Source organism: Somniosus microcephalus, chromosome 5, assembly GCF_052327205.1.
Source record: "Somniosus microcephalus isolate GS21.2 chromosome 5, FLI_Smic_1.0, whole genome shotgun sequence".
Lineage (NCBI taxonomy): Eukaryota > Metazoa > Chordata > Chondrichthyes > Squaliformes > Somniosidae > Somniosus > Somniosus microcephalus.
In genome coordinates, this window is record NC_140991.1 from 23,059,899 (window position 1) to 23,075,159 (window position 15,261).

At 46.0% G+C, this 15,261-nt stretch overlaps 1 protein-coding gene across 7 annotated transcripts in view; it reads left to right on the top strand.

Annotated features, from left to right (window-relative positions):
• The window catches only part of nktr (natural killer cell triggering receptor), a 281,979-nt gene that overhangs the window by 166,005 nt on the left and 100,713 nt on the right, over positions 1 to 15,261 (top strand). For all 7 annotated transcript variants that reach the window (XM_085987423.1, XM_085987425.1, XM_085987426.1 and 4 more), the window contains one exon: positions 2,898 to 2,927. In XM_085987423.1, the coding sequence (XP_085843549.1) occupies positions 2,898 to 2,927 (30 nt within the window). The remainder of the gene's footprint in view (positions 1 to 2,897; positions 2,928 to 15,261) is intronic.

Here is a 15,261-nt window from a genome sequence, read left to right on the forward strand (position 1 = left end):
ACCCGGGCACAGACACTTCAATCCAAGAGCGCATTCAAGGCAATTAATCTGGTTTCTTTCCCCCCCCCCCCCCCCCCCCGAGAACAAGAGGCACAAATCCAATGAAATTAGCAACTATTTTGTTAAAATCTTTGATTGGGAACTGATGTGTCTATCTGCAGCTGCAGACCACCGCCTAACCTCATCAGAAATGCCGACAACATTTTTAAAACTAGCACCGTTTACGGAAAACAGTCCTGCCACAATAACGCACGTAGAGCACAAAGGTTGGAGCTGAGTCTTCGCCACAGAAGTGTCGTGGGCATTGACAGATGGTGCTGCACCTTTAACGTTCAATCCCAGGAATCCAGCTTCTGGGCCTAAGCCTCATTGTAAAAGTGGCCCTGTTGGAAATTTAACCGGAGTTGCTCCACTGGAGGAGCTTATCATTAATCGAGGTCAAAATATAGTCTTGGCCTGTACTTTTGCCCAGTGCTAACCTTAAATATATATTTGTATGATTTTTTTTTTCTTGAATTACTTTCTCTAAATACAAGAGAGCTGGAAAGACACGGCAACTTTAAAACCTACCCTTCCTGCATACATGCTGAGGGAAAATTAGAATTCTTGTGGAAAATGACTTTCGGAATGGAAGATCGTTCCTCCTTATTGCAAGAATATTAATCTGGAATGTTTGCGGTAGGCTTTGGATTAGAGTGTCTGTGACCTACTTTATAAAATAATGAACACAATCTCGAAATTCACTGGTGTAACTGCGAAGTCAATTTAAATAAGCTAGGTTTCACATCCATGCTTTTTAAACTGCATTGACTCCGGAGATGATAAATATTCCCGACTATTTTTAATATAGTGGAAAGAGCAACCGTGTAGTAAATCACACTGCAGTCGTGATTTTTGAGGGAAGAAAGTGGGTGTTAATGAAGGTGCAGTTCTAAATGCTCCTCTGATCCACTGTACTAAATGCAAACTCTGCTTTCATTTGAAATGTGTTGTGCATTACTAAAAGCTTTTGTGTCATTGTCGCCCGTTATGGTTTCTACATTTTTAAATTGTCATTCATGCCCCATGCAACTACACACTCCAGAAGGTTTCTCAATTCCCAGATTTACTTCCAATCCTGTAAACGTCTGGAAGATCCTACGATCACATGTCAATTAATGCCACTTCTCTGCAGAGTTAGTATTGTGCTCAAGAGAAGGGGAGTGCTTTGGTCCTGCATCCATTTCAAGCTGCCCGTCCTTTCAATACATAAAATTCCAGCCAGGCAAGCTTCAAAAGCACTTAAATGGGTTCAATTAATGAATAATGGTGGGACACAAAACTGTAAAGGATAATGGCAACTTTAATTAATCATCAAAAACAGTTAATCTAAAAGAGTAATTGAGCCCCTCTATCTCACCATTAAATTTCCAGTGTAGCAGTTTACTTACGACGGCTGTTTTTGGTGATCAATCACGGCCAAGTGACCATTAGTAAAATCCAGTGATGTGGTAATCCTTGCTAATCCAGCAGGTGAAGCTCTTCTGCGGGTTGAAGTAGTGCAATGGAGCTTACCTTGGGAAAGCCAGAGACCCTGTAGGCGACAGCAGTCTTACTTTAAGAAGTACAACTTAAATATAAGATGGAGAGCATCACACTTGACCTTAATTTACTGGAAGGATATCTACCCTCTATCCAATTTGGTATTCTTACTAGTAACTCATTCATAGAAATAGATGAAGGACCGATATACCGTGGGGACTTCCCCCTCCTATAAATCAGTAAGAGCAAAAGTGTGCTTTGTAAGATTTGGTACAAAAATATGTCAGCAGCTGAATTTTGCAGTGGCAGGGGGAGGGGCAAATCTTGCATCATTTGTGATTTAAGAAAATGGGCGTGGTGAGAGTTTAATTGTAAATAATTGTGACCAAGATTTTTTGTCCTGTGCATTGCCATTACACTTAAACCGCTGCATGTTGGCATAACTCACTGTCCAGTGTTTGAGCCAGCACATGGCTGGGACATTCAAAAGAACATTTGTTTCCTATCAAACAAAAGTGATTTTTAAAAAAAGACTGTTGGGTATGATGCAACTGGGATTTGAATAGTTGAGGTCCAGTAGTAGCACTAGCACTGCTTTACTTGTGTGCGTGTGTGTGTATATTTTAAACATACACATCGCATTAAAAAATATCCAAACCAAATAACGTACCATTTAGAATTGCCCGTCCTTCATAAAAATCCATGCTGATTAGGTAAACCCTGTCAGCAGAAATAATTTGAGGGACCGCAGAGGGAGGCAATCTCACATTCCATGCAAATCTGAAAGTTTCACAAGTATCTTTTATTAAATCACCAAATAAACTCTCCTATGATAGAATATTTTACCAATAAGAGAGTGGAGCGTCATGATTCATTGTTTTTTGAAGTTATTGGTCAATGCAGCAGCTTCAGAACCAGGTGGTGTTCAAAGCTTTAGCCCCAGTGCGAGAGAGGAGTCTTGCTCTATTTTTATTGTACACTTGAGTGGTGGCCAGAAAGTAACATTTGAGGTCCTGGATCAAGTTGCCCACAAAGCTGAAAGGAAGCCCATTAGTAGTGGAGCATAAGGCCACAACACGCCGCTGCAAAGACCTGGGTCCTAGGACAATAATGGGCATTATAACAAATGTAACAGTACGGTGTCAGGTAAAAAACACTGAAATCATCAGTCCAGTGCTTGAAGGTCTGTGGGTGATTGAATATTCTTTAACGGGTAGTTGTTCGAACTAATTATTTTTTCCTTTTCTTTCATATTTTTAAATATCCTTCCAAACCCTGACATTAAAAATGATCCCTACCTCTGCTCGAATTCGTGACACCCTTCCTATTCTTTTTCAAATCATCCTTCCAAACAATGGATTATTTCAACGGAACAGAACTACAAAGCCAGCTCCGCATCTGGATGGGTAGGTTTACTTCTATTTTTGTTGTCTAATGATTTTTAACTTTACCAAGGTGTATGTATCTTGTAACCTGGAGTCTCAAACTACCCTTCACTAACTTGTAACCAGGAGTCTCAAACTGTCCCGCTCTAACTTGTAACCTGGAGCATCAAACTGTCCCGCTCTAACTTGTAGCTGGAGTCTCAAACTGTCCCGCTCTAACTTGTAACCAGGAGTCTCAAACTGTCCCGCTCTAACTTGTAACCTGGAGTCTCAAACTGTCCCGCTCTAACTTGTAACCTGGAGTCCAAACTGTCCCGCTCAAACTTGTAACCTGGAGTCTCAAACTGTCCCACTCTAACTTGTAACCTGGAGTCTCAAACTGTCCCGCTCTAACTTGTAACCAGGAGTCTGAAACTGTCCCGCTCTAACTTGTAACCTGGAGTCTCAAACTGTCCCGCTCTAACTTGTAACCTGGAGACTCAAACTGTCCCGCTCAGAGACTAGGGTCCTGAATTTAAATAAAGGAAGGAGACTGTTAAGTCCGTGAATGATTGAGACACGGACCAGCAGGAGTGAAAACAAACAAGTCTTTACTGGTGGAAGTCAATAGTGAAACTAACAAACAGAGGCTCTCTAGCGCCTTTTATACAGGGGTGGTCACTGCCGGTACTGCAGTCTGAGACCAGTTATTCTCTTAAAGGTACATACACAACAATTCCTCCCCTTTTAGATAAACAGTACATAACATTTATTTAACAACTAAATGATAACGAATTACTATCACAATTACTGTTGCTAGATACATTGGTTAAGTTTAAGCAATTATAAGTTCAGTCTTTGAGGAGGCTTCCTGATTCTGTCTGGATAACGCCTCTTTGGGGTATCAGGTTCTTCTGGCAATGTTGAGTCAGAATCAATGTCGTTGTTTGGTTCATCTTCCAATATTACCGGTTCTGCGGTAGCTGCAATTGGAACGTCAATTTCATTACCAGGTGTATCAGATCGTGGTGTGGAATTGACGTTTTCCAGTGACTCTAGAATCTGGTCAGCATGGTGTCTTACAATGCTCTCCCCAACGTCCACGGTATACATGAGAGGTCCTTGTCGTGTACAAATCGTTCCTGGCTACCATTTCTCAGTGCGGTAGTCCCGGGCCAAAACTGGTTGACCTATCCTAAAACTCCTGGTCGGCCTTTCATTCATATTCTGAAACTGCCTGTTCTCCACATCTCTTCGGACGTTTGGCCTAACCAAATCCAAGCGGCATCATAGTCTTCGATTGAAGAACATCATGGCTGGAGTTTGGTTGGTAACCGCATGTTGTCCACCTTGTGTTGTAGGGGTATATCTTCATTACACATTGCCTTGATAGCCTTCTTGAATGTTTGGACAAACCTCTCAGCCAATCCATTAGTGGCTGGATGATATGGGGCAGATGTGTAATGCTTAACACCATTGTTCTTTAAGAACCTCCGGAACTCTTCAGACACAAACTGTGGTCCATTGTCAGAGCAAATCTGTTCAGGCAGCCCATTCCTGGCGAATATGGTTAGCAAAACTGTGATAGTTTTTTCCGTGGTGGTTGAGGACATTTTTATTACCGCTGGCCACTTTGAATGTGCATCCACCGCAATTAAAAACATCGAGTCCATGAAGGGACCAGCAAAATCAATGTGCACCCATTGCCATGGAGATGAGGGCCACTCCCATGGATGCAGAGGAGCTTGTGGTGGGGCGTTTTGGACCTTCTGGCATCCTGCACAGCTGTTGGTCATCTCTTCGATTTCTCTATCGATTCCTGGCCACCACACAAACGCTCTGGCTAAGTTCTTCATTTTTACCCCACCCAGATGACCCTCATGAAGCTCATTGAGCACTCTATCCATCAACTTGTGTGGATCCAGAGTAGTAATTCCACCTATCAAGGTTCCTCTGCACACTGACAGCTGTTCTCTTCTCGGCGAGAATGCTGGCAGCAGTGGTTTGCCGTGTGCTGGCCATCCCTTCACCGTTAAATAATAGACCCGTGATAGTGTCGGGTCATTCCGTGTTTCCTTTTCTATGTTTGCATTCGTCACAGGGAGACATTCGACTATGGTCGAGTGGAATAACTCTATTGGATCCACTGCAAGGTCGTCTTCTTCCACCGTCGGCAACGGTAGGCGTGACAATCCATCAGCATTTCCATGCTGTTTAGTTCCTTTGTACTCGATATCATATTGGTGTGCCCCTAGGAAAAGGGACCATCTCTGCAGCCGCTGTGCCGTCATTATCGGTACGCCCTTCTGAGGGTTGAAAATGGAGACGAGGTTGATGATCGGTTAGTAGAGTAAATTTTTGACCGTGCAGATAGTGATTGAACTTCTTCACCCCCCACACTAGGCTGAGGGCCTCTCTCTCAATCTGGGCGTAGTTACGCTCGGCAGAAGTTAACGAGCGTGACGTAAAAGCTATCGGCCTCTCTAAACCATCAAGGAATTTATGTGACAGTACCGCCCCAATGCCGTAGGGAGACGCATCACACGCCAGCCTGATTGGCAGTGCTGGGTTGTAGTGAGCCAATACTTCCCTTGAAGTGATTAAGTCCTTACTCTTCTGAAAAGCACGCTTACAATCATCGTTCCATTTCCATGCTACCCCCGTTTGTAGCAGGGCGTTCAGTGGGTGCAGAATTGTCGACAAATTCGGCAAAAACTTATGATAGTAATTCACCAACCCGAGGAATGACCTCAGTTGCGACACATTTTCAGGCGCTGGGGCCTTAACAACCGCTTCAATTTTGTCAGGGGACTTATGTAACCCCTCTTCATCAATCACGTGGCCACAATACGATATCTGTTTCTTAAAAAATTCGCACTTGGGGCGGTTGGCTCGCAGCCCATGTTCCCGTAGTCTAGTGAGCACCTGTTCTAGGTTGTTAAGGTGTTCACTGTCATCTTCACCTGTCACTAGGATGTCGTCCAAGTAACACGGAGTCCCCGGAATCCCTTGCAGGACTTGTTCCATCGCTCTTTGCCATATCGCCGGAGCCGATGCTACTCCGAATACCAATCGATGATACTGGTGAAGACCTTTGTGAGTGTTTATCGTGAGATACTTCCTAGAGGACTCTTCAACCTCCATCTGCAAATATGCTTGTGCTAGGTCAATTTTTGTAAAACGCTTCCCTCCAGACAGTGAGGCGAAGATGTCTTCTATCCTTGGAAGAGGATATTGTACTGTGTGAAGGACTGGGTTCACCGTCACCTTGAAATCCCCACAGATGCGAATCTTCCTTGGCTCTCCGGACCTATTGCTTAACGTTTTCTTCATAACAGGAACGATGGGTGTCGCCCACTCGCTCCAGTCGACCTCAGACAACACGCCCGCCTTCTCCAGATTCTCCAGCTCTGCCTCGACGGCTGGGCGAATTGCATATGGTACCGGTCTTGCTTTGAAAAACTTGGGAACTGCATTCTCTTCTATTTTTATCGAGGCGGTTACGCCTTTAAGCGTGCCCAGTTCTTGTTGAAATACCTCTTTGGCGTTAGCTAAGATTGTTGACAATCGTCCAGGAGTGACGTCTTCATCTTTTTTACCGTCCACCGTCATTGCATGAATGGAATGCCAATCTAAGTTTATCTTCCTGATCCATTCCCGTCCCAATAACGGTGGTCCACCATTTGGCAGTATGTAGAGATACAATTTCCGTATTTTCTTGCCATTGTATTCGACAGGCACCCTTATTTTTCCTCTGGGGTATACTTTTTGCCCCGTATACGTCGTCAAGACGATGGATGTCTCTCTCAAGGGTATGTGTGAAAATAGCCGCTCGTAGTCTCGTCGATTCATGACGGTTAGCGCTGATCCTGTATCCAATTCCATTTAAACTTGGGACCCTGCTATCGTGAGGGTGACCCAAATGGTTCGGTGATCCTCTTTTGCGATTACATTGTGAAGTTTGAGACAGCTTAGTCTCCTGTTTCCGGATTCACTATCGCTCATCTGGTCTTCGGAACTACTGTCCGTCATCTTTTGTACTTTCTTGTACGGTTCCTTAGTAGCCTTTTTGTTGTCGCTGGTCTTCTTCCCAGACCTGCAAACTCGTGCAATGTGTCCAATCTTCCCGCATTGTCTGCATATTTTGTCTTTGGACCAGCAGTCCTTCTGGTCATGGTTAGTTCTGCCGCAGCGATAACATTTTGCAAATCCCCGTGTCATTTCGTGGGTGCCGTATTCCTGTGGTTTTTGTTGAATTTCTGCAGCTCCCCTGGCTGCTGCTTCATAGGATACTGCCACGCTGAAAGCCTTATCTAGCGTCAGCTCTTTTTCTGAGAGTAACTTCTTCTGTGTTCCTTCACTCAGGAGTCCACAGACAAATTTGTCCCGTAGGGTATCTGCCAGTCCTGCTCCGAACTGGCAGTGCTTTGATAGCTTGCGTAGTTCCGTACGATACTCAGCATTGCTCTCATCTTTGTGCTGAGTTCTCCTGTGGAATTTAAATCTTTCTGCTATCAACAGTGGTGCAGGGTTTAAGTGTTCCTGTAGGACAGCAACAATTTCGTTAAAACTCTTCGCCTTCGGTTTGGCTGGAGTAATCAGGTCCCGCAATAGGCCGTACGTTCTAGCGCCCATTAAGTTTAGCAATATCGATGCCTTTTTCCCCTCCGCTATTTCGTTTGCCTCAAAATATACCTCGACTCTTTCCACATACGTGGTCCAGTCCTCTAATGTATTATCAAAAGCGTAATACAGCCAGTCTTCGGCATCTTGCAAATCTAAAATGGCGCCTCCCGCGCTTTGCCTTCTTCCCCGATTTAACAAAATGGCGCCTCCCGCGCTTTGCCTTCTTCCCCGCTGTTGTTAGCGCTGCTTTCCACGGTTTCTTGCGCGTTAAATATTGATTCTTTTCCTTTTATTATTTCCCCATCGTGGAGCGGACCCTCTGGGACACTTCCCTCCCTCTTCTTGGGTCCGAACGCTGCCCGGCTTCGAAGCACTGGCCGCGCCCTGTGTGCTCCACCCTCTCTCTCTTTGTTTCCCAACTCGCTGCCCGGCCCCATTGAAAAGCCACCCGATCGAGCTTCAGCCCGCCGCAGCCCAGGAAGGATCAGAGCACTACCTGCCACCAGCCCGATTAGCTGGGAAACCACAGACCGAGGAACCCAGACTGGCTCTGGACAGCCTCTCCTGCAAGTTTTCAAACCGATGATTGACGGTCGACGCCCGTTTCCCGAGTTTCTTTGGACTTTTTTTTTTCTTCTGGCTCCGACCTTCAACAACGTCGACCGAGGTGCTGCCGAGTTGCCGGTAAGTTCGTTTCTTATTCGTCAGCAGTGTTAAGTCCGTGAATGATTGAGACACGGACCAGCAGGAGTGAAAACAAACAAGTCTTTACTGGTGGAAGTCAATAGTGAAACTAACAAACAGAGGCTCTCTAGCGCCTTTTATACAGGAGTGGTCACTGCCGGTACTGCCGTCTGAGACCAGTTATTCTCTTAAAGGTACATACACAACAGAGACTACGATGGTATGATGTGTGAGTTGGGTAGGATTGATTGAGGAATGTCACTCAAAAGGTTGACGGTGGATGGGCAATGGCAAACATTCAAAGATCGCATGGATGAACTACAGAATTTGTTCATCCCAGTTTGGCGCAAAAATAAAACAAAAAAGGTGACTCAACCGTGGCTAACAAGGGAAATTAGGGTTTAGCATAAGATCCAAGGAGAGGACATATAAATGGGCCAGAAAAAAGAGTAAACCTGAGGACTGGGAGCAGTTTAGGATCCAACAAAAGAGGACAAAGGGATTAATTAAGAGGGGGATAATAGAGTATGAGAGTAAGCTAGCAGGGAACATAAAAACTGACTGTAAAAGCTTTTATAGATATGTGAAGAGAAAAAGATTGGTGAAGTCAAGCGTAGGTCCCTTACAGTCAGAATCAGGGGAATTTATAATGGGGAACAAAGAAATGGCAGGCCAATTAAATACATACTTTGGTTCTGTCTTGACAAAGGAAGACACAAATAACCTCCCAAAGATGTCGGGGAACATAGGGTCGATTGAAAGGGAGGAACTGATAGAAATCAGTATTTGTAGGGAAATGGTGTTAGGGAAATTGATGGGATTGAGGGCCGATAAATCTCCAGGGCCTGATAATCTACATCCTAGGGTACTTAAGGAAGTGGCCCTGGAAATAGTAGATGCATTGCTGGTCATCTTCCAAAATGCGATAGACTCTGGAACAGTACCCATGGATTGGCGGGTAGCTAATGTTACCCCACTGTTCAAAAAGGGCGGTAGAGAGAAAACGGGGAATTGCAGACCGACCGGTAAGCCTGACATCGGTAGTGGGGAAAATGCTAGAGTCCATTATAAAGGATGTAATAGCAGAGCACTTGGAAAAAAGTGACTGGATCAGACAAAGTCAACATGGCTTTACAAAAGGTAAATCGTGCTTGACTAATCTACTGGAATTTTTTGAGGATGTAACTGGTAAAATAGATAAGGGAGAACCAGTGGATGCGGTGTATTTGGATTTTCAAAAGGCTTTCGATAAGGTCCCGCATAAGAGATTAGCGTGTAAAATTAAGGCACATGGGATTGGGGGCAAGTATTGACTTGGCTAGAGAACTGGTTGGCAGACAGAAAGCAAAGAGTTGGAATAAACGGCTCTTTTTCCGAGTGGCAGGCAGTGTCTAGTGGGGTACCGCAGGGATCGGTCCTTGGACCCCAGCTATTCACAATATATATTAATGATCTGGACGAGGGACCTAGATGTAATATCTCCGTTTGCAGACGACACAAAGCTGGGTGGGCGTGTGTGCTGCGAGCAGGATGCCAAGAAACTCCAGCATGATTTGGACAGGTGGGGTGATTGGGCAGAAGCATGGCAGATGCAGTATAACGTGGATAAATGCGAGGTTATCCACTTTGGTGTCAAAAACAGGAAGGCAGATTATCGAAATGGCAATAGATTGGGAGAAAGGGAAGTGCTACGAGACCTGGGCGTCCTTGTGCACCAGTCGCTGAAAGTAAGCATGCAGGTGCAGCAGGCGGTTAAGAAGGCAAATGGTATGTTGGCTTTCGTAGCGAGAGGGTTCGAGTACAGGAACAAGGATGTCTTCCTGCAGTTGTACAGGGCCTTGGTGAGACCACACCTTGAGTATTGTGTGCAGTTTTGGTCGCCTTATCTGAGGAAGGATGTTCTTGCCATGGAGGGAGTGCAGCGAAGATTCACTAGACTGATACCTGGGATGGCAGGAATGACGTATGAGGAGAGATTGGGTTGATTGGGCTTGAACTCGCTGGAGTTTAGAAGAAAGAGAGGGGATCTCATAGAAACTTATAAAAGTCTAACAGGACTAGACGGACTGGATGCTGGATGGATGTTCCCGATGGTCAGGGAGTCCAGAACCAGGGGTCACAGTCTAAAGATAAGGGGTAAGCCATTTAGGACAGAGATGAGGAGGAATTTCTTCACCCAGAGAGTGGTGAACCTGTGGAATTCTCTGCCGAGGAAGGCAGCAGAGGCCAATTCATTAAATATATTCAAGAAGGAGTTGGATATATTTTTTAAGGCTAAAGGGATCAAGGGATATGGAGAGAAGGCAGGAACAGGCTACTGAATTTGGATGATCAGCCATGATCTCATTGAATGGCGGAGCAGGCTCGAGGGGCCGAATGGCCTACTCCTGCTCCTATCTTCTATGTTTCTAACTTGTAACCTGGAGTCTCAAACTCTCCCACTCTAACTTGTAACCTGTTGTCCAAACTGTCCGTTGTAACTTGTAACCTCTTGTCCAAATGGTCCCGCTCTAACTTGTAACCTGTTGTCCAAACAGTCCCGCTCTAACTTGTAACCTCGAGTCTCAAACTGTCCCGCTCTAACTTGTAACCTCGAGTCTCAAACTGTCCCGCTCTAACTTGCAACCTCGAGTCTCAAACTGTCCCCGTCTAACTTGTAACCTGTTGTCCAAACTGTCCCGCTCTAACTTGTAACCAGGAGTCTCAAACTGTCCCGGTCTAACTTGTAACCTGTAGTCCAAACTGTCCCGCTCTAATTTGTAACCAGGAGTCTCAAACTGTCCCGCTCTAACTTATAACCTGTTGTCCAAACTGTCCGCTGTAACTTCTAACCTGTTGTCCAAATGGTCCCGCTCTAACTTGTAACCTGTTGTCCAAACTGTCCCGCTCTAACTTGTAACCTCGAGTCTCAAACTGTCCCGCTCTAACTTGTAACCTGGAGTCTCAAACTGTCCCCGTCTAACTTGTAACCTGTTGTCCAAACTGTCCCGCTCTAACTTGTAACCAGGAGTCTCAAACTGTCCCGCTCTAACTTGTAACCTGTTGTCCAAACTGTCCCGCTCTAACTTGAAACCAGGAGTCTCAAACTGTCCCGCTCTAACTTGTAACCAGGAGTCTCAAACTGTCCCGCTCTAACTTGTAACCTGTTGTCCAAACTGTCCCGCTCTAACTTGTAACCTGTGGTCTCAAACTATTCCGCTCTAACTTCTAACCTGTTGTCCAAACTGTCCCGCTCTCACTTCTAACCTGTTGTCCAAACTGTCCCGCTATAACTTGTACCTGGAGTCCAAACTGTCCCGCTCTAACTTGTAACCAGGAGTCTCAGACTGTCCCGCTCTAACTTGTAACCAGGAGTCTCAAACTGTCCGCTGTAACTTCTAACCTGTTGTCCAAACTGTCCCGCTTTAACTTGTAACCTGGAGTCTCAAACTGTCCCGCTCTAACTTGTAACCTGTTGTCCATACTGTCTCACTATAGCTTCTAACCTGTTGTCCAAATTGTCCCGCTCTCACTTGTAACCTGGAGTCTCAAACTGTCTCGCTCTATCTTGTAACCTGTTGTCCAAACTGTCCCGCGGTAACTTGTAACCTGTTGTCCAAACTGTCCCGCTCTAACTTGTAACCTGTTGTCCAAACTGTCCCGCTCCAACTTGTAACCTGGAGTCTCAAACTGTCCCGCTCTAACTTGTAACCTGTTGTCCGAACTGTCGCGCTCTAACTTGTAACCAGGAGTCTCAAACTGTCCCGCTCTAACTTGTAACCGGTTATCCAAACTACCCCGCTCTAACCAGTAACCAGGAGTCTCAAACTGTCCTGCTCTGACGAGTAACCAGGAGTCGCAAACTGTCCCGCTCTAACTTGTAAGCTGGAGTTTCAGACTGTCCCGCTCTAACTTGTAACCTGTTGTCCAAACTGTCCCGCTCTAACTTGTAACCTGTTGTCCAAACGGTCCCGCTCTAACTTGTAACCTGGAGTCTCAAACTGTCCCGCTCTATCTTGTAACCAGGAGTCTCAAACTGTCCCGCTCCAACTTGTAACCTGTTGTCCAAACAGTCCCGCTCTAACTTGTAACCGGTTATCCAAACTGTCCCGCTCCAACTAGTAACCAGGAGTCTCAAACTGTCCCGCTCTAACTTGTAACCTGGAGTCTCAAACTGTCCCGCTCTAACTTGTAACCTGTTGTCCAAACAGCCCTGCTCTAACTTGTAACCAGGAGTCTCAAACTGTCCCGCTCTAACTAGTAACCAGGAGTCTCAAACTGTCCCGCTCTAACTTGTAACCTGGAGTCTCAAACTGTTCCGCTCTAACTAGTAACCAGGAGTCTCAAACTGTTCCGCTCTAACTAGTAACCAGGAGTCTCAAACTGTCCCGCTCTAACTTGTAACCAGGAGTCTCAAACTGTCCCGCTCTAACTTGTAACCTGTTGTCCAAACTGTCCCGCTCTATCTTGTAACCTGGAGTCTCAGACTGTCCCGCTCTAACTTGTAACCTGTTGTCCAAACTGTCCCGCTGTAACTTGTAACCAGGAGTCTCAAACTGTCCCGCTCTAACTTGTAACCAGGAGTCTCAAACTGTCCCGCTCTAACTTGTAACTGGTTATCCAAACTACCCCACTCTTAACTAGTAACCAGGAGTCTCAAACTGTCCCGCTCTAACTTCGAACCTGTTGTCCAAACTGGCCCGCTCTAACTTGTAACCTGTAGTCCAAACTGTCCCGCTCTAACTTGTAACCTGTTGTCCAAACTGGCCCGCTTTAACTTGTACCTGGAGTCCAAACTGTCCCGCTCTAACTTGCAACCTGTTGTCCAAACTGTCCCGCTCTAACTTGTAACCAGGAGTCTCAAACTGTCCCGCTCTAACTTGTAATCTGGAGTATCAAACTGTCCCGCTTTAACTTGTACCTGGAGTCCAAACTGTCCCGCTCTGACTTGTAAACTGTTGTGCAAACTGTCCGCTGTAACTTCTAACCTGTTGTCCAAATGGTCCCGCTCTAACTAGTAACCAGGAGTCTCAAACTGTCCCGCTCTAACTTGTAACCTGGAGTCTCAAACTGTTCCGCTCTAACTAGTAACCAGGAGTCTCAAACTGTCCCGCTCTAACTTGTAACCAGGAGTCTCAAACTGTCCCGCTCTAACTTGTAACCTGTTGTCCAAACTGTCCCGCTCTATCTTGTAACCTGGAGTCTCAGACTGTCCCGCTCTAACTTGTAACCTGTTGTCCAAACTGTCCCGCTGTAACTTGTAACCAGGAGTCTCAAACTGTCCCGCTCTAACTTGTAACCAGGAGTCTCAAACTGTCCCGCTCTAACTTGTAACTGGTTATCCAAACTACCCCACTCTTAACTAGTAACCTGTAGTCCAAACTGTCCCGCTCTAACTTCGAACCTGTTGTCCAAACTGGCCCGCTCTAACTTGTACCTGGAGTCCAAACTGTCCCGCTCTAACTTGTAACCTGTTGTCCAAACTGTCCCGCTCTAACTTGTAACCAGGAGTCTCAAACTGTCCCGCTCTAACTTGTAACCAGGAGTCTCAAACTGTCCCGCTCTAACTTGTAACTGGTTATCCAAACTACCCCACTCTTAACTAGTAACCAGGAGTCTCAAACTGTCCCGCTCTAACTTGTAACCTGGTGTCTCAAACTGTCCCGCTCTAACTTGTAATCTGGAGTCTCAAACTGTCCTGCTCTATCTTGTAACCTGGAGTCTCAGACTGTCCCACTCTAACTTGTAACCTGTTGTCCAAACTTTCCCGCTCTAACTTGCAACCTGAGTCTCAAACTGTCCCGCTCTAACTTGTAACCTGGAGTCTCAAGCTGTCCTGCTCTAACTTGTAACCGGTTATCCAAACTACCCCGCTCTAACTAGTAACCAGGAGTCGCAAACTGTCCCGCTCTAACTTGTAACCTGATGTCTCAGACTGTCCCACTCTAACTTGTAACCTGGAGTCTCAAACTGAATAATAATAATTCAACTTTATAGTCATTGCACAAGTACATGAACAACGAAATGTGATCTTGCAAGCTCCCATGACTGGGAGAAGCAAAGCCGGTGCGCGCTGCCATTCCATTTCCACCATTCCTCCTGTCCGACAATCTTCAGTCCACCGCCCGGGCCTGCTCACCAGCCGCTCCTCCCGTGGCTCCTTCCGTGACCTTCTCACCAACCGCCCCTCCTCGGGGCTCCTTCCGTGACCTTCTGCACCTGATCTTCCCTGATTGTCACCCCTCCAGGTACTAACCAGGCCTGGCTCTGCTTAGCTTCCAAGCCTTGCCAGTGACCCTGTCCCTAGTCCCGCTCTAACTTGTAACCAGGAGTCTTAAACTGTGCCGCTCTATCTTGTAACCTGGAGTCTCAAACTGTCCCGCTCTAACTTGTAACCTGTTGTCCAAACTGTCCCGCTATAACTTGTAACCTGGAGTCTCAAAATGTCCCGCTCTAACTTGTAACCTGTTGTCCAAACTGTCCCGCGGTAACTTGTAACCTGGAGTCTCAAACTGTCCCGCGGTAACTTGTAACCAGGAGTCTCAAACTGTCCCGCTCTAACTTGTAACCTGGAGTCCAAATTGTCCCGCTCTAACTTGTAACCTGGCGTCTCAAACTGTCCCGCTCTAACTTGTAACCTGGAGTCTCAAACTGTCCCGCTCTAATTTGTAACCTGTTGTCCAAACTGTCGCGCTCTAACTTGTAACCTGTTGTCCAAACTGTCCCGCTCTGACTTCTAACCTGCAGTCTCAAACTGTCCTGCTCTAACTCGTAACCTGGAGTCTCAAACTGTCCCGCTCTAACTTGTAACCAGGAGTCTCAAACTGTCCCGCTCTAACTTGTAACCTGGAGTCTCAAACTGTTCCCCTCTAACTTTTAACCTGTTGTCCAAACTGTCCCGCTCTAACTTGTAACCTGTTGTCCAAACTGTCCCGCTGTAACTTGTAACCAGGAGTCTCAAACTGTCCCGCTCTGACTTGTTACCTGAGTCTCCAACTGTCCCGCTCGAACTTCTAACCTGTTGTCCAAATTGTCCCGCTCTAACTTGTAACCTGTAGTCTCAAACTGTCCCACTCTAACTTGTAAC